Here is a 24,894-nt window from a genome sequence, read left to right as displayed (position 1 = left end):
TCATGAGCAGCTTGATATTTCGAAGGCGTTCATGATAAAAGATGAAAGTTTAGGTGATGAAGATGAGGATGATGAGGATGATAGGGATGATGATGGATGATGGATGTTTGTGTGTTAATAGATAAACAAAAATCACATCGAAAGATGCATTTAAGAATCAACTTTTGGTGCTCAACATTTCAAATCATTTTGTTTTCGCAATAAAAAAACATCGATATTGTTGATTAGTTTTAAGAATCGGAAACGATTGAGTTACTCTTTTAGTGTTGATCAAGTGTCGAGGAAAAGCTGCTAAAATTGAAATTCAATTTGCGTTCTCCAAATCATTGTGATCTTTTTTTGTCCTTGTCAACTCACAAAACCTTCACAGTCATGAAAATTTCAAAAATATTTGTTACCATTTTGCTTGGATTAATGGGAACACTTGTGGTACTCAGTTTGGCCCAGAAACCACGACTCCGAGCCTATCGAGGTTTACAGACAAGAGGTTACATGCCGTTAACAATCTCAACAGCTCGAGGTTTTGGTAAACGGACAAACAGTCCGTTATCAAAGACAATGTAAGTAAAGCTAAACATTTCTCCATTTATCTACAGTTTGCTTCAATAACTAGTATGACTTGGGTTTTAATGGACAGCTAAGCTTTGAGATATTCTGATAATATTTTCTGGTTCCGTTATTTGTACCAAATCTGTTAATATAATGTCAAGTAATACATAAATTTGAAATCAGTTTCATATCGATTTAAGCAAATCGCGAGTTATTCCTGTGCCAATCCGTGATTTGGAAATGTTGAGATTTTCGACACTTTTCAGATCATTCATTTTCTGAAATTTGACTGACAAAGTGAGTTTATTTAAAAGGTTAATGTGAGTATCATTTGTTAATTTTGGACTATTGTTGAGAAGACACTTTCACGTTGGTGGATGAGTTGACTAGAGACTGTGTGAATTGATTAGACATTGACATTTGAGTTTAGCTTGTTTTCATTGTCACATTCACTGACAGTTTATCTGATCTGACTGATTCAAGTTCATTATGAGCATCATTGCGTTATTTTGCATTATTATTGTGATAAGATATTGATGGGAAACATAGCAAACTTGATCAAAAACATGGATTTATTCAGTGAATAAGCTTTATTTGACTCTAATAAACATTACAATCAGTGTTAATTTGATGATTTAAGCATTTATTCAGGGACTTATACATTTTAATATTGAGTTTAAAAGCATTTCGCTTTCATCGTTAATCGAAATCTCCAGAAAAAGACAATTTGAATCACAGAAATAACATTTTTTAAAGCCGTAAAATTGATTCTAAAGCCAATTCAGGTTAACCTTTTCAAAGGTTTGCCAAAGAAACAAAATGTATCGTCCAAACCCAAAACCCAAGTCTAAACATTTTGAGCAAATTTGAATTCCGTCTATATTAGTCTATTGAAGTGTTAACCAACTTGGAAAGGTAAATTAATTTGAGTTTTTAAAATGATTTTTCGCCCAACTTTTACCAGTTCTTTACCAGAAATTTTAACAGCCCAACTAATGGAGAGACTGGAATCGGATGCTCATGAGATGAATGAACAATCAAGGTGAAAAGAAATGGATAAAAGCTGATTGAACATTGTAATTAATAAGATTTGGCACCAATTAACCAACTGAAATGAAGTTATACTGATTCAACAACAAAAGTAGTCTTAATAAGAAACCAGAAAAAAAATGTTTTACATGAACCAAATTTAGCTCATAACTATTTCACCAGATCATGATATTAATTATAGTGATTATACTTTTCAATCTGTTCCTTTAATTTCAATTTGGTTTATCTTTTTGGAGTTGACTTTTTAATATAATTAACTAATTAGTCTTCATTAATAATAAATATGAGCAAAGAAGAAGAGAGAAGCTACGAAAATAAATCAACAAAAATGGGCAAAAAAATGATTACATTTTTGTTATTAACATAATATTGCAAATGATAATGAAGAGTGATATTATTTCAGTTCATTGTAGTCTAATGTTTCAATTAATTGTTTCAATTTGTTTTTAATTGTGAAATTTCAATTTGATGAATAAAAAAGACAAAATTTGAAAATAAAAACGCATTTCTTCATTTCCTAAACAATTGTTTCATTGGCTGTTGCTCTGAATCTTTGGAAGCAGCTTTCTTCATCTTTTATTCAATCGGTAAAATAAACTAGAAATTCATTTATTCAATTGACCAGCAATTCTGATTATTTAACCTGAAACTGAGTTTGTATTTTCCATCAAAATAAAGGATCAATAAACTTGAGAATCTTTAATTGAAAACAATTGTAACAACATCATGTAATCATGCAATTTATAAGTCTTAGATGGTTATGAATTGCGTGTAAATAAAGGAGTTTAATTTGAGCAAAATAATGTATTTCCCAGATCGCTGATTATGAAAGCATCTCATGACATTCATTTCAATATTTTTTGACAATTTAGAAGTAAAATTCATTGTTGTCTGTCAACATTGAATAACATTGAGAAAAGGTTGAAATAAATGTTCAATTTAACAATTGAAAGTGAATCTTATCAAAGCAACAATTTCACCTAAAGTTGATTACAATGTTAACCGACATTTTAGCTAGCCTTTTGTTTCCACTGAAAACTCTCCACTCTGAGACTATTCACCCTAAATTGGGTGAATTTTTCAAATCCTGTTGTCTGAGGTACACTTATGTATCAGATGGATCCTTTCGTGAACACGATTTAGCCTGGTTTTTGTATGTAATCTCATTCCCTGCTCTGTTTCTTGATACTTTAAGATTCGCCTTTTTAATTTTCCATGTTGGTCATCCAATTTATTCAACTTTGCTGGCTGATTTTTCCTTTTTCATGGGCCAAGCTTCATTCTGGTTTCTTTTAGCTTGCCTTGTCTGGTTCGTTGCAGCACTGATTTCCCGAGTCTACAGTGAAATATCCAATTATAAAGTTAGTTACCAAGAATGGATGAAATCCATGATTCACCTTCAACACCCAGAGTATTCACGAGATTTGAGTACTCAAAGAGGATCCAAATTGACTTTACTCATCTTACGGTTTAACCTCATTGCCGGCACCATTTGTGCTGCTGCCGTTCATCTGCCCATCATTATTGGCTTTCCTATTCAATGGTTGCCCGTTACTCTTGCCCATACCTTTTTCACAGCCTTTCATGGTTATCTTGTTGGCTGCTATGAAGTCAACTTTACCATTTTAACTGGTCATTATTTGTACGTTTATGGACGCAAACATCACAGGATGGCTTCAAAGGCAAAACTGGTTGCAGCCTCAACCCAAAGTGATTACAATGAATATTTTATCCGTTTTTTGACCAAATTTAAAACACGTATGATCTCATTGAGTCGTGATATGGTTAAGATAAATAGATTTATGGCTCCAGTGTCTAGTATCATCTTTACGGGCACTTTTTTGAATGAAACTCTTTGCCTCTATCTAACCTTTTTCGTGGATATTGAAGGGCCACCCAAATATGTGATCAGATTTCTCGGTTTTTTAACCATTCTTTACGGTCAAGTCATCTACTTCATTGCCGGGTCTTATGCTCAACATCGAGTAAGTAAACCACCAAACTGATAACCTAAAGTGATACAAAAAAGACAACATAAAGTGCTCGTTAAAAAGGATAGATCATTAATTTTGAAATCAAATTAAGAAAATAATTTAGATATTCTTATATTTAGAAGATTGTATTTTGGCTTAAAAATAGAGTTGAACAACAAAAGGTTGCCATTTCAATCGAGAACCATTTTTCAAATTGATTAACATTCACCTTGACTAACCACTAATCTTAATCAAATAACAGGTTGAAGATAAAAGGAGAAAATATGAGGAAAAGAATATTTTACCTCTGAAAAAATATCCATTATTACATGATAAAATGTTTAATAACAATAATAATCTATCAACACACTGAAAGTCTAATATTGTGTGAATATGAAAATGATAAAAAAATGCTGAAAAAATGATAATATTGAACAGTGTGAAGCCAATAAACACTCAACTAAATCCCAGAGGATGACAATGAGATGATAATGTTATCTTTAAAGTTCACTTGTTCAGAGTGATATTAGTTGCTCATAATCATATTCAATCTTATTTAAGGCTTGAAATTGTTCAAATTAAACTGACGGAAAAAAGATAAATCAAGAAAGATCAATTGAATACAACAATCCATGATATTTACATGTAATATTTTCTTTATCTCCTTGTTGACAAGACAAAATGTTTTAATCAATTTTGCCTTCATTTTTTTTCTTCTCTTCCTTTTTTTGATTCATTTTTTCTGTGTTATTGTGGTTCCTTTGACAAGTACGATGAATGCGTAACCCAATTACATCATCTAATTGAATTCAAAGCCATGAAAATCCCACTCTCATTGCGGATTAAGAGTCTTATTGCCTCGGAATATCTGACTGAACGAAAGGTTTTCACTCTACTTGAAACAATTGATGTTTCCACAATCAACTTTATCAAGGTAAACGCAATCATCTTTTATATCCCTTTTCACCTCATCTAAATGTATTAACATGTTGAGTTGTCTTTACCCTTTGTTACTAGTCATTTCTCAGGTTAATCTATTTTCTGGTTACCTCTTTTAAACCTCAATTGTCTGATTATTGCGTGATTTTCAACTGACAATAATATTACATGTTGAAATCACTCAAATATGAATGTTTAAGTTGTCATTGAAATACATTTTACCAATGGATTCAATGATATTGGTAAAGGTTATCTGGATTGGATACTTTGTTATTTACTCATCTTTCTTGGTTAGGTTGGTAGGATGATTGGGTTTATTAGTTGTTGACGTTTAAACTCAATGAATATTTAGATTGGCTGATAAGTTAATTAGGAATTAAATTGCTTAATGATATGTATCATGATCTGTAAGCTTAAAGGGTAAAACAAAAAAATGAGATGAAATTGAATGAATTAATTAACGTTGATTAACTAGATAATCTGAGATTGACTTTTTTCCATCATTTGCATAATTTGTTTCATCAGCATTACCATTAGTGAATGTTTGATTATTTGACGTTCATGGTTATTGCATCCTTAAAATTAAATGTATTTTTCAACATCTTTTTTTTCAGGTTCAAGTTGAAATGACGATGCTGCTGTTAATGTTGATTGGAAATGTTAAAAGAAGTTATAATTAACTTTGATTTTGTCCTGTTGACTATGCATTCACCAATTCCAATGGAATCCAATGGTTATCCAATCCTTATGTAAATAATTTAAGCAAAATCTGTAATGAAAATGAAAAAAAAAGAGAAATCAGATTTTTTTTCTGTTTTACGATTATCTATCATAGATTATTTGGAGTTGAGATTCTTAATAACATTTGAATAATTACCTGAATTTGTAAAGCCAAGTGAATCTTTTTTTTTTGAGGAAAAATGGTGAAATTTTTAAACCTGCAAAAGACAGAAGTCAATATATTACAATTGGTGTCAATCAAAGTCTGGTTTAAAAGAAACAAATTAGATTCAAGTAAACTCATCTCCATAATTAAACTTATCTCATACATCTTATAGGAAGTAGATGGTTGAATATTCCTGGCTACATCTGAATTTTAATCCAAAATAGCACCAAGTATTTCGCATATATTTGAATAAATTAGACTGTGTTTAATCATGTTGAATGATCAAGGTTAGTATTGACGGGCAATAATTGCTTGCAGGTTAAGATTTATTACAGGCAGTCAAACAAGTTTAATTGTTGGTGGGCCCGTCTTCGATGGCCGTCAAGTTTTGTCCAAAGAGAAGCTTGTCCAAAGTCACTCTTTGGTGTTGTCACAGTAATTCAGTTTTGCTTTTGTCTTTGGTTCGAGAGTTGGTGTGATAACTTTGATTCACAGTTGATTGGTGAATATGACAGAGTCGCCAGCAATCATCAATTCGGAATGCAACAACAATGGAGCAGAGGAACAGGTGGCTGTTGAGTCCAGAAATTTAATGTTAACCTATTTTGATGAAGGTAAAACTACTACAGTTTTGGATAAGTTCAACATTAAAATACCAAAAGGTTGTGTCTATGCACTTATTGGTCCATCTGGTAGCGGTAAGACAACTTACCTGCGATCCCTTATTGGTTTGAAGATCCTTGACGCAGGTGAAACTCGACTCTTTGGCCTGACTTTGGGCCATCCATTGCTTGATATTCCTGGTTGTGGGTTGGGTTACATGCCACAGGATACGGCTTTAAATGACAATTTGACCATTTCTGAGATTATCAACTATTTTGGTGCTTTGTATAGGATTCCAAACAAAGAGTGTAAAGCCAAAGCAAAAGTGTTGTGTGAACGCTTAGGCCTTCCAGAAGAGTCTCGATCCATAGGTCAACTAAGTGGTGGACAAAAACGAAGAGTTTCATTCATCTGCACTCTTATCCATAAACCAAGGTTAATGATTCTCGATGAGCCAACAGTTGGTTGCGATCCAAATGTTATTGAAGTCATGTGGCAGTGTATCCTTGAAATAGCTCGATCCTTTGGAACTACAGTTATTGTTACAACCCATTATCTGGAAGAGGCCAGGAAGACGGACATGATTGGCTTCATGAGAAAAGGACATTTACTCGCCCAAGGAAGTCCAGCCAAGATTATGAATCTTTACAAGGTTTCAAGCATTGAAAAGGCCTTTGCTATAATGGTTAAGCAAGATAAAATTAGAAGAAGCATAACTCCTCCTAGTGGTACTTTAGGCACTATTAAAGAAAATAAAACAACACTGGAACCTTCAAAATCACCTTTTTCATCAAATAACACTTTTAGATTGAAAACTTACCTCCAGATTTTCTTAGCTGTTTTACATCGAGTCCTCTTAATCTACATAAAAAGTAAAACTTATCTTATCGCAACAACCCTTTTGACATTGACTTTGATCAGCCTATCAGCTATTTGCTTTGGTCCAACACCTCACAATCTTGATATTGGTTTTATCAACAATGAGTCGCCAGTTGAATATAGTCATTCATTTATCCATTCAATTAACACTCACATAATAAACTTGGTTGAATACAACGATACAGGTGAAGCTGAAGATGATATGAAGGCTGGTAAGATCCGTGCTTACTTGACAATTTCACTAGATTACACTGAAAAGATGATATCAAAGTTGACATTTAGCCAAGGATCGAGCAAAATCAATGCTAGCCTTGCTTCAAGGCGGTTAGTAACTCTTTACCAGTTAAAAGCTGATATGCATTCAGTGACAATTGTACATTATCTCACCAAGGCTTTGAATGCATCTGCTTGGCGTATTAGTCGTCATGTCCTTCACCATCCAATGTTAGCTCAGTCGCCCATCCTGAATGTCGACCCGATAGCTGAGCCTGAACTTGAAGAAGATCAATACAATTCTCGCAATTACTTCATCCAAGTGTTCACGATGCACTGGTCCTTCTTTGTCTTCCTTTATCTGTCAATTTCCACATTTCATGATGATATAACTACTCCATTGTATGAACGAAGCATATCTGCTGGTTCAACACCAACCCAATTCATATTGAGTCACCTTATTTCTTCCCTTCTCCTACCTTCGCTCATCAGTTTACCCGTCATGATTTGTATTATTGACATTTTCCATGCAACAGCTAAAGGTTCACTTTTTCTCACCTGGTTCATCTATTTGGTAAACATTGTTTCAGCCATTGTAACTGCCTTCTTGATGGCGACCATGAAACTTGATATGTTCATTGTCCTTTGTTGTGCCTCTGCTTATGATTTTTTGTCCATCTTTTGCGGTGCTGGTAATATTTCAGCAGACGCATTGCCATACTTTATGAAGCCTTTAACATGGGTATTTCCAAATAAGCACAATAATGAGGCAATGATTCGTGTCATGGTCCATGGCGATGGATTGGAATCACCATTGGTTTACAAAACTGTAATTTATAATTTGAGTTACATTCTTTTGATTCTTTTCATATTGAGATTGATCCTTTCTTGAAATGAAATAAATGAAAATACAGTAATGGGTAGGATTAAGTTATCTTTATGCTTGTGTGAACCGACCAACCGCGACAGCTTTTAAGGTACCATGTATCCTTTGTAAGTGTTTTGCCTACCAGTATATTCCTGTGTCGCCAATCCTTTAAGCAAACAAACACTTAAAACACAAAAGTATTTTAACGATCGACAGTTTTCGAGAAATTGGAGGACAGAGTTGAAACTTGGCCTTTTGTTCAATGGTGTGAAAGCATATTTGTTCATGAAACTCATTTTACTGATTTAACTTTTTATTAAGTTATTTCAGTTCTCTTTCTTACTTTTACGGTCCTGGAAAGCGGAATTTTTACTATAACTGAACTGATCTGTTGTATAGAAACTCGAAAAATGGGTGCATATTCTAGTTGTTTTTTAAAAGTTACACCAATTGAATGAATTTCATGAAAAATCTGCTTTCATAATCTAAAGACGATCCAAGTTTCAACTTTGACCTCGATTTCCTTAAAAACTGTCGATCGGAGAAATTTTAAATGCCACTAATGGACTCAGTTTTTATGCTCCTACAAACCCACAAAATCTCAAATCTTAACGTAAATGTTCAAGTTTTTATTAGCACTATTCCATAGTTTAAACAGACGCGCCATACTTTTAAAGCAAATAATCAATCCACTAACTATCCAAGACTTAGAATCTTATCAGATATTTTTATAGTAATAATGATAATAATAAACAAAACTGAAACCTATTAATGACAAGTTAAATTAATGAGTGAAACTTCTCTTGTGATTGTAAAGATTTTTAACTTGTTACTTCAACGAATTGTTGAATGTTTTAACATTTCGACAGATCGGTTATAAAGCATCAATAAATTGTTTATTCTTTTATTTATTCAATCCTACAATCTTTTTTACACCCTGTAGTTATTCGTCTCACAGTAAATTTTGTTGTTAATCAATTTTCATTTTAGTCTAATTTTTCACTCTTTTCCTACTGAATAGTACTCACAAAAAATAATAGTAAATTATGTGCAGTTACTTCGAATTACCAATTTGGGCTGACTTGCTTCTAATATTTTTTAAGTGCATCGTTTTTGTAAGTGGTTTATTCAACTTTTGTTTGAAATTCAAGTTACTGTTATTTGTGTTTACCATTCTTATGTTATCGGTTATTTGACTCTTCATCAGAGACTAGAAACGTCCTTCAATATATTTTCTTCCATATTAAGATTATGATTCATCACAATTTACTGATGAAATTTTTTGTGTTTCTTTTAGATACTTAGTTATGTAAGCATTATTTGGGGTGAAGTTCTAATCGCAGTGCACTATGAAGATGTTTTGGCTGTTGGGCGAGCACCTGCTATCATGAGCATCATTGTTGGTGTTTTTGCAATACTTTTCCATTTATTTGGGTGCTGGCGTTGTATTGTGAAACATATTCCTGATGCGTTAAGAGTTGTAAGTATATGTTAGATCACTAATGGGTGAAACTACAGAAGTCAGATCTTGATCATATTCGGTCAGTATAATCCACAGAATTATCACGTAGTTATTTGACATACTTTAAAATAATATTAAGTGAAAGTAATATATTATATTATTATTCATAATATATAGTATTATATTATATTATAATATACTAAAACATTGTTCTATGATGGATTTCCAGTCCATCAAGACTGAGCTTATTTGTGTAATTTAAAAATTTCTTTTTCCATCGTTTTCGATGAAATCGCTTTCAAACTTAGATTTCATTTTAGTTCTGTTGTATACAAAGTTTACAATGTCAAGATTATACAAAATTTATTACAGTATTACATTACTTATGCTGTAAGACTTGCTGTACTTGGTTTATATAAAAATGAATACTTGCAAACAAATCGCGAGTGTTAGAATGATATTCATTATTAAATATGTTTGCCAAGATTTGCTTCTGTATTCAGTCATATTATATTACAGCATAATAAAGTCTAATCATTAGTTATCAAACCATTCAATTTTTTTTCTTTCTCTAACATATAAGTTAAGACTTTAGAAATTTGCTTTACAACAAAAATCGCAAAGATCTTGCAAGATCTTTAGTTTCCAAGTTTATCATCAAAATCCCATTCTCATTGTCCCTTTTTAACTCTTACAGGTTTGCTGTATTTCGTTACTTCTCATCATAGCTGAGTTCATTATCGGTGTTTTTGCGTTCAAATATAGCAAGCAATTTGGTGATGTAACTATTGAACAATTTCAATCGAAGATCAAGGAAGTTGAAGACGGAAAGGCGCCAGAGTTAAAGGAAAACATGGATAATTTTCAAATGGAAATGAAGTGCTGTGGTGCTTTTAATGCTTCTGATTGGTTACAGATTCCTGACTCTTGTTTTGCTGACCAAAAACAAAGAAAAGATATTTACACTGAAGGTTGTGTACACGCAATTAAGATACTTTTGGCTCCTACGATGAAAGAATTAGCTATTTTTGTGCCCATGTTAGCTTGTTCTCAAATTCTTATAATGTTGATACAAATTGTCAGATACCATTACGAACGAGCTGAATACGAACCTGTTTGAGCAAAAACGAATCATTGATAATGTCGTTTTAAACACCATGTAAATCGTATACAATCTTTGCCGCTCAATCCGCTGACTTACTATTTACTGGTTACAAAGAGTTTTCATCATATCTTCGAATATCTTTCGCCTTATTAATATACTATACAAATGATACAGAAAGATCATGAATACGCATTTATTCCTCCTCATTCAAATCTTGCAACTACGTTATTGAATGTTACATGTTTATAATAACACATTATACATAATTTTAATATTTTTGACTTTTTTCCAATTATAACCAATAAACAATTGAAATTTTTGTAAACCTTTACTCTTTAATATTCTGATTACTTGCACACTGTCAGAACGTTTTGAGAACAGTTACTGGTTCTACGAATTCGGCTCAATATTTTGTCTGAAATTATGGGAACTTGTCCAAAGTCATGGAGAAACAACTAAATGCAAATGAACAATGGTTATGGCCACGGTAAGTGATGTTTAAAATCGTTAAGCTATTTTTAGAGAGCGACATTTTGTTGTGCTTGTTAATAAGAGCAGGTACAATGAGCTAGTAGTCGCTGTAAGTTTTTTATTTTCATGGCGCTGGTAATATTTCAGAAGACACATTGCCATACTTTATGAAGTCTTTAACACGGGTATTTCGAAATAGCACCATAATGGGGCAATGATTCGTGTCTTGGTCCAGGGTCCATCACCCTGGAATCGGAATCATTGGAATCGCCATTGGTTTACAAAACTGTAATAATTTGAGTTACATTCTTTTGATTCTTTTCATATTGAGATAAATCCTTTCTTGAAATGAAATAAATGTAAAATAAATGAAGAGAGCTGTTGGTGAATTGAAAAAAGTGTTCAATCGTTGATGCTTACCAACAAGTTTAGACTCCACGAATAATTAATTTCAGTCCTTTTTCTTACTTTCACGTTCCTGGAAAGTGGAGGTTAGACAAAGTTGACGAATTAAATGAATTCCATGAAAAATCTGCTTTCGTAATTGAACAAAGGATGATCCAAGTTTCAACTATAAGTCTCAAAGTTTCACCAAGAAATTCTGCAGACTAGATACGGAAGTTATACCAAACGGTTTCCAATAAGTTTTCCTTAACTTCAAATCCAAGTCAAATGAAGATGTAGATTGAGTTGTCACTGCCATCTATTGAAATAATATTGAACTTCGGGTAAATACAAAATCATTACACAACTTGACCAACGATGAATTATTACATGATTTCAGAGCTTTTTACAACATTACAGAACTAACAATCAATTCGTATTTCCATTCCTGACTATGCTATAGATATCTTGGGTAAAACAGCCATTCTGAATGGATGAATATAGACACCCAGTTATTTCTTCCCTTCTCCTACCTTCGCTCATCAGTTTACCCGTTCTGATTTGCATTATTGACATTTTTCATGCAACAGCTAAAGGTTCACTTTTCCTCACCTGGTTCATCTATTTGATAAACATTGTTTCAGCCATTGTAACTGCCTTCTTGATGGCGACCATGAAACTTGATATGTTCATTGTCCTTTGTTGTGCCTCTGCTCATGATTTTTTGTCCATCTTTTGCGGTGCTGGTAATATTTCAGCAGACGCATTGCCATACTTTATGAAGCCTTTAACATGGGTATTTTCAAATAAGCACAATAATGAGGCAATGATTGATGTCATGGTCCATGGCAATGGATTGGATCCATTTTCACCAGTTCGATTTTCAGTTAAACGGACTGCTTCTTGTGACCGTGGTAGTTAGTCATTAGTCAAGTCTCAAACCTGACGAAATATTGGCCAAAATGAAGAGAGCTGTTGATGAATTGATATTTCAGTTCTCTTTCTTACTTTTACGGTCCTGGAAAGCGGAGTTTTGACTATAACTGAACTGATCTGTTGTACACGAAACTCGAAAAATGAGTGCATATTCTAGTTGTTTTTTAAAAGTTACACCAATTGAATGAATTTCATGAAAAATCTGCTTTCATAATCAAAAGATGATCCAAGTTTCAACTTTGACCTCGGATTCCTTAAAAACTGTCGATCGGAGAAATTTTAAATGCCACTAATGGACTCAGTTTTTATGCTCCTACAAACCCACAAAATCTCAAATCTTAACGTAAATGTTCAAGTTTTTATTAGCACTATTCCATAGTTTAAACAGACGCGCCATACTTTTTAAGCAAATAATCAATCCACTAACTATCCAAGGATTAGAATCTCATCAGATATTTTTTATTAAATATACAAAACTACAACGCATTAATGACAAATTAAACTTATAAGTGAAACTTTTCTTGTAATTGGAAAGATCGATAATTTAAAATTTAGTCAACTTTGCACCTGACCAACCTCAGTGAAACTTTCGTCCAACGAATTGTTGGATTGTTTTATCATTTCGATACATCGGTTATAAAGCATCATTACAATGTAATGATTAAATTTAATGCTATTAAATAATAATCATTTATTCAATCCTGGTTATTCGGATTTTGTTATTTATCAACTGAACAACTTTCATCTTTTTCCAGTTTTCACTCTTTTTTAGTTATTAATAGTTCTTACGAAAATCAATATTAGTGAATTATGGGTCGCTATTTTGATTTTTCAACTTGGCATGATGCGCTAGATGGAACAGTTGAGCTTATCTGTATGGTAAGTGGTTTATACAACTTTCATTTAAAATTCAAGCTACTGTTATGTGTGTTTAACATTCTTATGTTATCGGTTATTTGACTCTTGAACAGAGTCTAGAAACGTCCTTCAATATATGTTCTTATGATTATGATTCATCACACTTTACTGACGTAATTTTTGTCTTTCTTTTAGTTGTTTAGTGGTGTAAGCATTATTTGGGGTGCAAGTCTAATCGCAGTGCACTATGTAGATGTTTTGGCTGTTGGGCGAGGACCTGCTATCATGAGCATCATTGTTGGTGTTTTTGCAATGCTTTTCCATTTATTTGGGTTCTGGCGTTGTATGAAATATAATCCTGATGCGTTAAGAGTTGTAAGTATCTTACGCTAGTAGGATGCACATGTTTTTATAACAGCGTCGAAAAATATGATCTTTACATATAAAATAGGAGCAAATTAATTGTTATTTATTTTTTCCTTCTCTAACATATAAGTTAAGGCTTTGGAAATCAAAATCTCGTTCTCATTGTTCATTTTTTAACTCTTACAGAATGGCTTGATTTTTTTTCTCTTGGCCATCGCTGAGTTCATTATCGGTGTTTTTGCGTTCAAATATAGCAAGCAACTTGGGGATGTAACTATTGAACAATTTCAATCGAAGATCAAGGAAGTTGAAGACGTAAAGGTGCCAGCGTCAAAGGAAAACATGGATAATTTTCAGATGGACATGAAGTGCTGTGGAGCTTTTAATGCTTCTGATTGGTTACAGATTCCTGACTCTTGTTTCGCTGACCAAAAACAAAGAAAAGATATTTACACTGAAGGTTGTGTGCACGCAATTAAGATACTTTTGGCTCCTATGATGGAACAATTAGCTATGTTTGTTACCGTATTAGCTTGTGTTCAAGTTGCTAGAATTCTCGTTTTATATTATTTTCATTCACGTAGCAAACGAGCTGAATACAAGCCTGTTTAAGCAAAAGCTAGTCATTAATAATCGCGATTTTAACACCTGAGTAAATCCTATACAATCTTTAACACCGTTGACTTACAATTTACTGTTACAAAGAGTTTCACCAAAGTGTTCGAATATCTTTTGCCTTATATACAATACGAGTGATACAGAAAAATCATGAATAAGTATTTATTCCTTCTCATTAAATTTTTTAATTATGTTATTAACTGAAGTCAATATATTACAATTGTGTGTCAATCAAAGTCTGGTTTAAAAGAAACGAATTAGATTCAAGTAAACTCATTTCCATAATTAAACGGGTCTCACTTGTAAAAGACCAAAATTGGCCAAAAATGGCAATGTGCTGCCATCTGTTGTTGTAAAAATTTGAGGGAACGTATCCAAATTTGCTTCAATTTGTTATTTTATTGTAATCTTAATGTTTTTTGCTAATTACAACTTTTTTTAATCTAAAAATACTTAATGAGCATCAGTGATAAGCTAAATTATATTAAAAAATATCAAAAATACATATTTTATATGTTTTAAAGCAATTTTGGCCATTTTTGGCCAATTTTAGTGAGACCCTAATTAAACTTATCTCATACATCTTATAGGAAGTAGATGGTTGAATATTCCTGGCTACATCTGAATTTTAATCCAAAATATCACCAAGTACTTCGCATATATTTGAATAAATTAGACTGTATTTAATCATGTTGAATGATCAAGGTTAGTATTGACGGGCAATAATTGCTTGCAAGTTAAGATTTATTACAGGCAGTCAAACAAGTTTGATTGTTGGTGGGCCCGTCATCGATGGCCGTCAAGTTTTGTCCAAAGAGAAGCTTGTCCAAAGTCACTCTTTGGCATTGTCACAGTAATTCAGTTTTGCTTTTGTCTTTGGTTCGAGAGTTGGTTTGATAACTTTGATTCACAGTGGATTGGTGAATATGACAGAGTCGCCAGCAATCATCAATTCGGAATGCAACAACAATGGAGCAGAGGAACAGGTGGCTGTTGAGTCCAGAAATTTAATGTTAACCTATTTTGATGAAGGTAAAACTACTACAGTTTTGGACAAGTTCAACATTAAAATACCAAAAGGTTGTGTCTATGCACTTATTGGTCCATCTGGTAGCGGTAAGACAACTTACCTCCGATCCCTTATTGGTTTGAAGATCCTTGACGCAGGTGAAACTCGACTCTTTGGCCTGACTTTGGGCCATCCATTGCTTGATATTCCTGGTTGTGGGTTGGGTTACATGCCACAGGATACGGCTTTAAATGACAATTTGACCATTTCTGAGATTATCAACTATTTTGGTGCTTTGTATAGGATCCCAAACAAAGAGTGTAAAGCCAAAGCAAAAGTGTTGTGTGAACGCTTAGGCCTTCCAGAAGAGTCTCGATCCATAGGTCAACTAAGTGGTGGACAACAACGTAGAGTTTCATTCATCTGCACTCTTATCCATAAACCAAGGTTGATGATTCTCGATGAGCCAACAGTTGGTTGCGATCCAATAGTTATTGAAGTCATGTGGCAGTGTATCCTTGAAATAGCTCGATCCTTTGGAACTACAGTTATTGTTAAGGTATCTCGCTAAGGCTTTGAATGCATCTGCTTGTCGAATTAGTCGTCATGTCCTTCACCATCCAATGTTAGCTCAGTCGTTAAATTTGACAGTTTAAGCAATTAGTCACCTCCAATGACTGCCCCTAAAGGGAAAGGAGTAGAAAGGCTAAAGAGGAATCACTAGACGGGACTAATTGTTTAAGTTATAGTTAAACCACTTCATCGAGAAATTATATGATTCAAACACGAGGGCGGGGCACGAGTGATTATAATCATAACTTCTCGTGGCCATAACTCATTGTCCTCGTGGACAAATAGTAACAGTTATTTTCTACAGCTTAACACCTTTTCTCATGGCTATAAGCTTAATTTCCTTCATCATAACTAATAGCTACTGACTTTTCCGTCAAATTAAATTAGGATTCAATTTTAACGTTTGATATTCCTTAACAAAATACAGAGTGAAATATCTTATTTTATAATCTTATCATAGAACAACCATTTCAATGAATCGAATGATGTATTTCAGTGTTCCTCCATGACTTTAGACAAGATACCCATATTGTTTAGACAAAATATTGAGTCCATCGTAAGAAAAGTAACTCGTCTCAAAACTTTCCGGCTTTATGCATATTGTACACACAAGTAATCAGAATATTAAAGAGTAAAGGTCCTCAAAAACTTCAATTGTTTATTGGTTATTATCGAAAAAAGTCAAAAATATTAAAATTATGTATTATTATATAACAGTTGATAACATAATTAAGATTTCAATGAAGAGGAATAAATGCTTATTCATGATTTTTCTGTATCATTCGTATTGTATATTAATAAGGCAAAAGATATTCCAACACTTTGGTGAAAATTCTTTGTAACCAGTAAATAGTAAGTCATGGCTCTAAAGATTGTATAGGATTTACATGGTGTTGAAATCGAGATTATTAATGATTGGCTTTTGGTTAAACAGGCTCGTATTCAGATTGTTGGTAAAATGATCCAATACGATCTAAAATGATGATTCTACCAACTTGAATACAAGCTAATACGGTGACAAAAATAGCTATTTGTTCCATAATAGGAGCCAAAACTATCTTAATTGCGTGTACACAACCTTCAGTGTAAATATCTTTTCTTTGTTTTTGGTCAGCAAAACAAGAGTCAGGAATCTGTAACCAATCAGAAGCATTAAAAGCTCCACAGCACTTCATGTCCATTTGAAAATTATCCATGTTTTCCTTTAACTCTGGCACCTTTCCGTCTTCAACTTCCTTGATCTTAGATTGAAATTGTTCAATAGTTATATCCCCAAGCTGATCGCTATATTTGAACGCATAGACACCGATTATGAGCTCACCGATGGCCAAGAGAAAACAAACTAACCCGCACTGTAAGAGTTAAAAATGAACAATGAGAACAAGATTTTGATGATAAACTTGGAAATTAAAGATCTTTCAAGATCTTTGCTATTTTTTGTTGTAAAGCAAACTTCCAAAGTCTTAACTTATATGTTAGAGAAGGAAAAAAATAAATAACAATTAATTTGCTCCTATTTTATATTTAAAGATCATATTTTTCGACGCTGTTATAAAAACATGTGCATCCTACTAGCGTAAGATACTTACAGTACTTAAAACTTGAGGAATATCTTTCATACAAGACCAGAACCCAATTAAATGGAAAAGCATTGCAAAAACACCAACAATGATGCTCATGATAGCAGGTCCTCGCCCAACAGCCAAAACATCTACATAGTGCACTGCGATTAGACTTGCACCCCAAATAATGCTTAAACCAGTAAGCGACTAGAAGAAACACAGAAGATTTTATCAGTAAAGTGTGATGAATCATAATCTTAATATGGAAGTAAATATATTGAAGGACGTTTCTAGTCTCTGATGAAGAGTCAAATAACCGATAACATAAGAATGTTAAACACACATAACAGTAGCTTGAATTTTAAATGAAAGTTGTATAAACTACTTACCACACAGATAAGCCCAACTAGTCCATCTAGCGCATCATGCCAAGTTGGACATTTAAAATAGCGACCCATAATTCACTAATATTGATATCGAAATTAAAAAAGAGTGAAAACTAAAAAAAGATGAAAGTTGTTCAGTTGATAAATAACAAAATTTACACTCATAACCAGGATTGAATAAATAATATTAAATGTAATGATGCTTTATTACCGATGTATAGAAATTTTATAAGAATTTAACAATTCGTTGCAGTAAAAGTTTCACTTAAGTTTTTCAGGCTTCAAGTTAACCAAATTTCCATTTATTAGTCTTTACAATCACAATAGAAGTTTCACTCATTAATTTAACTTGTCATTAGTAGGTTGTATTTTTGTATTACATTGTACTAAAAAATATCTGATGAGATTCTAATCCTTGGATAGTTAGTGGATTGATTATTTGCTTTGAGTATGGCGCGTCTGTTTAAACTATGGAATAGTGCTAATAAAAAAAACGAACATTTACGTTAAGATTTGAGACTTTGTGGGATTGTAGGAGCATAAAAACTGAGCCCATTAGTGGCATTTAAAATTTCCACGATTTACTTTTTTCAGGAAATCGAGGTCAAAGTTGAAACTTAAGGCAAAAGTTATTGAATCACTTTGGTGAAAACTTTTTGGTAACCAGTAAATAGTAAATATCGGTCTAACGATTGTATACGATTTACACAGGTGTTAAAATCGAGATTATTAAGAGATTCTCTTCTACTTAAACAGGTTCTCATTGAGCTCTTTCACTATGGAATCCAATATAATAATTGTTAAACAATTATAAGAACTTGAATACAAGCTAACTCGATGACAATAATAGCTAATTGTTCCATCATAGGTGCTAAATATCTCTTAATTGCGTGTACAGTGTAAATATCTTTTCTGTGTTTTGGTCAGCAAACAAGAGTCAGGAATCTGTAACCAATCAGAAGCATTAAAAGCACTACAGAACTGCATGTCCATCTGAACAGCAACCATGCTTTTCTTTAACTCTAAGGGAAGGTTGGATAGTCCAGGCAGCAACAAAAAAGGGTCAGATTTTGTTTTGGGTTTCACACAATTTCGAGGACTCATCACAAGCATCTTTTAGTTTGTAGAGATAAGAAAAAAAAACAATTCAAGACAGAACTGAACATAATAAAGACAGATCTTATTCGTACTTTTATTCATTGAATATGAACAAATCTGAGATATTTAATGATGAATATCCTTCTAACAAATCATGAGATTCGTGTTCGAGTAACCATTTACTTTTATAATAAATGAACCTAATCTCAAATCTGAGAGCATATTGGTCAAAATGAAGAGAGCTGTTGGTGAATTGAAAAAAGTGTTCAATCGTTGACAAGCTTTGCTTACCAACAAAATTGAAATCGACGAATAATAAATTTCAGTTTTATTCTTGCTTTCACGTTCCTGGAAAGTGGAGGTCAGATAAAGTTGTACAGTTAAATGAATTTCATGAAAAATCTTTTTTCATAATGAAACAAAAGATGATCCAAGTTTTGACTTTGACCTTGATTTCCTCGCAAACTGTCGATCGGAGAAATTTTAAATGTCATTAATGGACTTAGTTTTTATACTCCTACAAACCCACAAAGTCTCAAATCTTAACTTAAAGGTTCGAGTTTCTCAAGGCTCAAAGCAACTCGACTCTTTGGCCTGACTTTGGGCCATCCATTGCTTGATATTCCTGGTTGTGGGTTGGGTTACATGCCACAAGATACAGCTTTAAATGACAATTTGACCATTTCTGATATTATCAACTATTTTGGTGCTTTGTATAGGATCCCAAACAAAGAGTGTAAAGCCAAAGCAAAAGTGTTGTGTGAACGCTTAGGCCTTCCAGAAGAGTCTCGATCCATAGGTCAACTAAGTGGTGGACAAAAACGAAGAGTTTCATTCATCTGTACTCTTATCCATAAACCAAGATTGATGATTCTCGATGAGCCAACAGTTGGTTGCGATCCAAATGTTATTGAAGTCATGTGGCGTGTATCCTTGAAATAGCTCGATCCTTTGCAACAACAGTTATTGTTAAGGTATCCATATCACGCCAAGGCTTTGAATGCATCTGCTTGGCGTATTAGTCGTCATGTCCTTCACCATCCAATGTTAGCTCAGTCGTTAAATTGCACAGTTTAAGCAATTAGTCACCTCCAATGACTGCCCCTAAAGGGAAAGGAGTAGAAAGGCTAAAGAGGAATCACTAGACGGGACTAATTGTTTAAGTTATAGTAGAACCACTTCATCGAGAAATTATATGATTTAAACACGAGGGCGGAGGTCGATATTAGTCGTCATGTCCTTCACCATCCAATGTTAGCTCAGTCTCCCATCCTGAATGTCGACCCGATAGCTGAGCCTGAACTTGAAGAAGATCAATACAATTCTCGAAATTACTTCATCCAAGTGTTCACAATGCACTGGACCTTCTTTGTTTTCCTCTATTTGTCAATTTCCACATTTCATGATGATATAACTACTCCATTGTATGAACGAAGCATATCTGCTGGTTCAACACCAACCCAATTCATATTGAGTCACCTTATTTCTTCCCTTCTCCTACCTTCGCTCATCAGTCTACCCGTCATGATTTTCATTATTGACATTTTTCATGCAACAGCTAAAGGTTCACTTTTCCTCACCTGGTTATCTATTTGATAAACATTGTTTCAGCCATTGTAACTGCCTTCTTGATGGCGACCATGAAACTTGATATGTTCATTGTCCTTTGTTGTGCCTCTGAAAATACAGTAATGGGCAGGATTAAGTTAACTTTATGCTTGTGTGAACCGACCAACCGCGACAGCTTTTAAGGTACCATTTATCCTTTGTAAGTGTTTTGCTACCAGTATATTCCTGTGTCGCCAATCCTTTAAGCAAACAAACACTTAAAACACAAAAGTATTTTAACGATCGACAGTTTTCGAGAAATTGGAGGACAGAGTTGAAACTTCGCCTTTTGTTCAATGGTGTGAAAGCATATTTGTTCATGAAACTCATTTTACTGATTCAACTTTTTATCAATCAAAAAATGCTTTTATTTCGAGAAATAATTTTTATTTTCACCAGTTCCATTTTCAGTTAAACTTATGCTTCTTGTGACCGTGAAAGTTAGTCATTAGTCAAGTCTCAAATCTGACGAAATATTGGCCAAAATGAAGAGAGCTGTTGATGAATTGAGATTTCAGTTCTCTTTCTTACTTTTACGGTCCTGGAAAGCGGAATTTTGACTATAACTGAACTGATCTGTTGTATAGAAACTCGAAAAATGAGTGCATATTCTAGTTGTTTTTTAAAAGTTACACCAATTGAATGAATTTCATGAAAAATCTGCTTTCATAATCAAAAGATGATCCAAGTTTCAACTTTGACCTCGAATTCCTTAAAAACTGTCGATCGGAGAAATTTTAAATGCCGTTAATGGACTCAGTTTTTACGCTCCTACAAACCCACAAAGTCTCAAATCTTAACGTAAATAATCAAGTTTTTATCAGCACTATTCCATAGTTTAAACAGACGAGCCATACTTTTAAAGCAAATAATCAATCCACTAACTATCCAAGGATCAGATATTTTTAGTAGCAATACAATGTATAATAATACAAAAATACAACCATTAATGACAAGTTAAACTAATAAGTGAAACTTCTCTTGTGATTGTAAAGATTTTTAACTTTTACTTCAACAAATTGTTAGATTGTTTTATCATTTCGACAGATCGGTTATAAAGCATCAATAAATTGTTCATTATTTATTTATTCAATCCTACAATCTTTTTTACACCCTGTAGTTATTCGTCTCACAGTAAATGCTGTTGTTAATCAACTTCCATTTTAGTCTAATTTTTCACTCTTTTCCTTTTGAATAGTACTCACAAAAAGATAATAATAAATTATGTGTCGCTACTTTGAATTACCAACTTGGGATGAGGCGCTGCTTCTAATTTTATTTAAGTTCATAGGTGCTGTAAGTGGTTTATTCAACTTTTGTTTGAAATTCAAGTTACTGTTATACTGTATATGCGTTTATCATTCTTATGTTATCGATATTTGACTCTTCAACAGAGTCTAGAAACGTCCTTCGATATATTTTCTTCCATATTAAGATTATGATTCATCACACTTTACTGATGTAATTTTTGTGTTTCTTATAGGCGCTTAGCTGTGCAAGCGTTGGTTGGGGTGCAAATCTAATCGCAGTGCACTATGAAGATGTTTTGGCTGTTGGGCGAGGACCTGCTATCATGAGCATCATTGTTGGTGTTTGTGCAGCTCTTTTACACTGGTGCGAGTGCTTGAGTGATATGAAAAAATCTAGTTTTGTCATGAATTTTGTAAGTATATGTTAGATCACTAATGAGTGTCACTACAGAAGTCAGATCTTGATCATATTCGGTCAGTATAATCCACAGAATTATCACGTAGTTATTTGACATACTTTAAAATAATATTAAGTGAAAGTATATTAAATTATTATTCATAATATATAGTATTATATCATATTATAATATACTAAAACATTGTTCTATGATGGATTTCCAGTCCATCAAGACTGAACTTATTTGTGTAGTTTAAAAATTTCTTTTTCGATCGTTTTCGATAAAATCGCTTTCAAACTTAGATTTCATTTTAGTTCTGCACACAAATCTTGAGTGTTAGAATGATATTGATTATTAAATATGTTCGCTAAGATTTGCTTCGCTATTCAGTCATATTATATTACAGCACAATCAACTCTTACAGGTTGGCTCTATTTTGTTACTGTTGGTCATCGCTGAGTTCACTATCGGTGGATTTGCGTTCAAATATAGCAACCAGCTTGAAGACGTGACTATTGAACAATTTCAATCGAAGATCAAGGAAGTTGAAGACGGAAAGATGCCAGAGTTAAAGGAAAACATGGATAATTTTCAGATGATTATGCAGTGCTGTGGTGCTTTTAATGCTTCTGATTGGTTACAGATTCCTGACTCTTGTTTTGCTGACCAGAAACAAAGAAAAGATATTTACACTGAAGGTTGTGTGCACGCAATTAAAATAGTTTTGGCTCCTACGATGGAACAATTAGCTATTTTTGTCACCGCATTAGCTTGTCTTCAAATTTTTATAATGTTGATATTCATTGTAAATTATGTCAGATACCATTACGAACGAGCTGAATACGAACCTGTTTGAGCAAAAGCGAATCATTGATAATGTCGTTTTAAACACCATGTAAATCGTATACAATCTTTAGACCGCTGACTTACTATTTACTGGTTACAAAGAGTTTTCACCAAAGTGTTCAAATATCTTTTGGCTTATTAATATACTATACAAATGATACAGAAAGATCATGAATACGCATTTATTCCTCCTCATTCAAATCTTGCAACTACGTTATTGAATGTTACATGTTTATAATAACACATTATACATAATTTTAATATTTTTGACTTTTTTAATTATAACCAATAAACAATTTAAATTTTTGTTAACCTTTACTCTTTAATATTCTGATTACTTGCACACTGTCGGAACGTTTTGAGAACAGTTACTGGTTCTACGAATTTGGCTCAATATTTTGTCTGAAATTATGGGAACTTGTCCAAAGTCATGGAGAAACAACTAAATGCAAATGAACAATGGTTATGGCCACGGTAAGTGATGTTTAAAATCGTTAAGCTATTTTTAGAGAGCGACATTTTGTTGTGCTTGTTAATAAGAGCAGGTACATTGAGTTAGTTGTCGCTGTAAGTTTCCTTATTTTCATGGCGCTGGTAATATTTCAGAAGACACATTGCCATACTTTATGAAGTCTTTAACACGGGTATTTCGAAATAAGCACCATAATGGGGCAATGATTCGTGTCATGGTCCATGGCGATGGATTGGAATCACCATTGGTTTACAAAACTGTAATTTATAATTTGAGTTACATTCTTTTGATTCTTTTCATATTGAGATAAATCCTTTCTTGAAATGAAATAAATGTAAAATAAATGAAGAGAGCTGTTGGTGAATTGAAAAAAGTGTTCAATCGTTGATGATTAACAACAAAATTAGAATCCACGAATAATTAATTTCAGTTCTTTTTCTTACCCAATGAACAGTGTTGAGTCAATTTTGAGTCAAAAAGTAGGTTGGTTCAGCCATATTGATTCAATTTTGATTCAAAACATTTGACACGTATTTGAATCAAAATTGAAAGCTTTTGACTCAATACTGAACAAAATTTTACAAGTTTTTAGTCAAATTTTTGTTCAATATTGAGTCATTATTTACCGGACTTGACTATTTTTTGTGTCTTTTTTGAAACAAAAGACAAGTTGAAAGCCGAATATAATAAATCGCGAATTTTAGATATTTGAGTTTCCGACAGAATGTTTTTTCAAGAAAATTTCGATAGTAATGGATTCTCAAAGAAAATTTCAATGATAAATGATTCCCAAAGGAAATTTCAATGAAAATAGATTTAAAATTCAATGATTTTGTTCTCGTCAAAGGATAACTGATTAAAGATCAATTATCGTATTTTATTGCGGTTGAAAAAATCAATTATCAAAATGTGTTGTTGAAAAAGGAATCAAGCATAAATGATCATTTTTTTTCAAACCAGTCACTATCCCATATCATCGACTCTTGTGATTTTCCCGATTCAGATTCTTGATCTTCGATATCTTCTTTAGCTTTTTTCTTGGAAATTTCTGCATTAAGAAAACATAATTCTTTCATGATTCTTCTCCGAACATGACTTTCTGCTTCCTTTGAATAAGAAAATATATTGGATTTTCTGAAAGTGTGATCTAATTAATTTAAAGGACAAGAAAATGGATCAATTTAAAGCAAATTTCACAAATAATAAAAGTATAATGAATAAATTATCAAATCGGAACTTACTGATAAATGCTCTGATTCTTTCGTTTCCGAGTTTGTAATCGAAATTACCTTCCATTCTTTCATTGAATGGATCTTTAAATCCCCAAATGAAAGAAAGTGGATATTTCCGATTTTCATCTTCTTTAGATTTCAACATTTCATCAAATTCACTTCTTTCATAAAATTTTTTACCTAAAACCACATCTTGGATATAAGATTTTGGAAAACTGAATTTTACTAATGAATATGCAAAAGAAGCTGGATTATTTGCTTTCGCGTGTTTAACTGCCGCTTCATAAAGGTCCAAATCCA

The 24,894-nt window shown here is 32.9% G+C and overlaps 6 protein-coding genes and 2 long non-coding RNA genes across 9 annotated transcripts; 7 read left to right on the top strand and 1 right to left on the bottom strand.

Moving 5' to 3' along the window:
- Window positions 1-157: 157 nt before the first annotated feature.
- On the top strand, window positions 158-2,100 carry LOC149094043 (uncharacterized). The gene is made up of 2 exons (XR_016199321.1): window positions 158-560; window positions 1,514-2,100. It is a non-coding gene; the product is annotated as an uncharacterized LOC149094043 (long non-coding RNA).
- Window positions 2,101-4,203: 2,103 nt separating this feature from the next.
- Window positions 4,204-5,401, top strand: LOC149094042 (uncharacterized). Its single transcript, XR_016199322.1, has 2 exons — window positions 4,204-4,506; window positions 5,126-5,401. It is a non-coding gene; the product is annotated as an uncharacterized LOC149094042 (long non-coding RNA).
- A 368-nt stretch (window positions 5,402-5,769) lies between these two features.
- LOC107366620 (ABC transporter G family member 23) lies at window positions 5,770-8,009 on the top strand. The gene has a single exon (XM_015934241.3). It carries the CDS (start codon window positions 5,906-5,908, stop codon window positions 7,982-7,984), a length of 2,079 nt encoding a protein of 692 aa, XP_015789727.2. The 5' UTR covers window positions 5,770-5,905; the 3' UTR covers window positions 7,985-8,009.
- Window positions 8,010-8,699: 690 nt separating this feature from the next.
- Window positions 8,700-10,852, top strand: LOC107366759 (tetraspanin-11). The gene is made up of 3 exons (XM_015934394.3): window positions 8,700-9,075; window positions 9,258-9,440; window positions 10,120-10,852. The coding sequence occupies exons 1-3, from the start codon at window positions 9,007-9,009 to the stop codon at window positions 10,540-10,542; spliced, it is 675 nt and encodes a 224-aa protein (XP_015789880.1). The 5' UTR covers window positions 8,700-9,006; the 3' UTR covers window positions 10,543-10,852.
- Window positions 10,853-12,786: 1,934 nt separating this feature from the next.
- LOC107366758 (CD151 antigen) lies at window positions 12,787-14,356 on the top strand. Its single transcript, XM_015934393.3, has 3 exons — window positions 12,787-13,197; window positions 13,372-13,551; window positions 13,729-14,356. Exons 1-3 carry the CDS (start codon window positions 13,129-13,131, stop codon window positions 14,152-14,154), a joined length of 675 nt encoding a protein of 224 aa, XP_015789879.2. The 5' UTR covers window positions 12,787-13,128; the 3' UTR covers window positions 14,155-14,356.
- A 730-nt stretch (window positions 14,357-15,086) lies between these two features.
- Window positions 15,087-15,740, top strand: LOC149094041 (ABC transporter G family member 23-like). Its single transcript, XM_089267409.1, has one exon. The coding sequence runs from the start codon at window positions 15,087-15,089 to the stop codon at window positions 15,738-15,740; it is 654 nt and encodes a 217-aa protein (XP_089123535.1).
- Window positions 15,741-16,380: 640 nt separating this feature from the next.
- On the bottom strand, window positions 16,381-18,065 carry LOC107366757 (CD63 antigen-like). 2 transcript variants are annotated; one of them, XM_015934391.3, is made up of 4 exons: window positions 17,902-18,065; window positions 17,694-17,803; window positions 17,332-17,511; window positions 16,381-17,094 (listed from the first exon to the last, which is right to left on the bottom strand). In XM_015934391.3, exons 2-4 carry the CDS (start codon window positions 17,760-17,762, stop codon window positions 16,669-16,671), a joined length of 675 nt encoding a protein of 224 aa, XP_015789877.2. In that variant the 5' UTR covers window positions 17,763-17,803; window positions 17,902-18,065; the 3' UTR covers window positions 16,381-16,668. The 2 variants fall into 2 exon arrangements, with proteins under 2 accessions (XP_015789877.2, XP_015789878.2); XM_015934392.3 differs by having other exon boundaries at window positions 17,694-17,768.
- Window positions 18,066-21,351: 3,286 nt separating this feature from the next.
- LOC107366756 (tetraspanin-14) lies at window positions 21,352-23,202 on the top strand. Its single transcript, XM_015934389.3, has 3 exons — window positions 21,352-21,692; window positions 21,880-22,059; window positions 22,469-23,202. The coding sequence occupies exons 1-3, from the start codon at window positions 21,621-21,623 to the stop codon at window positions 22,898-22,900; spliced, it is 684 nt and encodes a 227-aa protein (XP_015789875.2). The 5' UTR covers window positions 21,352-21,620; the 3' UTR covers window positions 22,901-23,202.
- The last annotated feature ends 1,692 nt before the right edge of the window (window positions 23,203-24,894 follow it).

Source organism: Tetranychus urticae, chromosome 2 (assembly GCF_039701765.1).
Source record: "Tetranychus urticae isolate SD_2017Ah chromosome 2, NJAU_TeUrti_SD_1.0, whole genome shotgun sequence".
Classification (NCBI taxonomy): domain Eukaryota; kingdom Metazoa; phylum Arthropoda; class Arachnida; order Trombidiformes; family Tetranychidae; genus Tetranychus; species Tetranychus urticae.
This window is presented reverse-complemented; position numbering and strand designations above follow the sequence as displayed.

Excerpts from the sequence above, each read along its gene's own strand:
- LOC107366757 (XM_015934391.3), bottom strand. The coding sequence starts at position 17,762 with ATGGGTCGCTATTTTAAATGTCCAACTTGGCATGATGCGCTAGATGGA. Across the intron at positions 17,512-17,693 it reads TAGTTGGGCTTATCTGTGTG|TCGCTTACTGGTTTAAGCAT; the intron begins GTAAGTAGTTTA and ends TGTTTCTTCTAG. Across the intron at positions 17,095-17,331 it reads TTCCTCAAGTTTTAAGTACT|TGCGGGTTAGTTTGTTTTCT; the intron begins GTAAGTATCTTA and ends TAACTCTTACAG.
- LOC107366756 (XM_015934389.3), top strand. The coding sequence starts at position 21,621 with ATGTGTCGCTACTTTGAATTACCAACTTGGGATGAGGCGCTGCTTCTA. Across the intron at positions 21,693-21,879 it reads TATTTAAGTTCATAGGTGCT|GCGCTTAGCTGTGCAAGCGT; the intron begins GTAAGTGGTTTA and ends TGTTTCTTATAG. Across the intron at positions 22,060-22,468 it reads CTAGTTTTGTCATGAATTTT|GTTGGCTCTATTTTGTTACT; the intron begins GTAAGTATATGT and ends CAACTCTTACAG.
- LOC107366759 (XM_015934394.3), top strand. The coding sequence starts at position 9,007 with ATGTGCAGTTACTTCGAATTACCAATTTGGGCTGACTTGCTTCTAATA. Across the intron at positions 9,076-9,257 it reads TTTTTAAGTGCATCGTTTTT|ATACTTAGTTATGTAAGCAT; the intron begins GTAAGTGGTTTA and ends TGTTTCTTTTAG. Across the intron at positions 9,441-10,119 it reads TTCCTGATGCGTTAAGAGTT|GTTTGCTGTATTTCGTTACT; the intron begins GTAAGTATATGT and ends TAACTCTTACAG.
- LOC149094041 (XM_089267409.1), top strand. The coding sequence starts at position 15,087 with ATGACAGAGTCGCCAGCAATCATCAATTCGGAATGCAACAACAATGGA.
- LOC107366758 (XM_015934393.3), top strand. The coding sequence starts at position 13,129 with ATGGGTCGCTATTTTGATTTTTCAACTTGGCATGATGCGCTAGATGGA. Across the intron at positions 13,198-13,371 it reads CAGTTGAGCTTATCTGTATG|TTGTTTAGTGGTGTAAGCAT; the intron begins GTAAGTGGTTTA and ends TCTTTCTTTTAG. Across the intron at positions 13,552-13,728 it reads ATCCTGATGCGTTAAGAGTT|AATGGCTTGATTTTTTTTCT; the intron begins GTAAGTATCTTA and ends TAACTCTTACAG.
- LOC107366620 (XM_015934241.3), top strand. The coding sequence starts at position 5,906 with ATGACAGAGTCGCCAGCAATCATCAATTCGGAATGCAACAACAATGGA.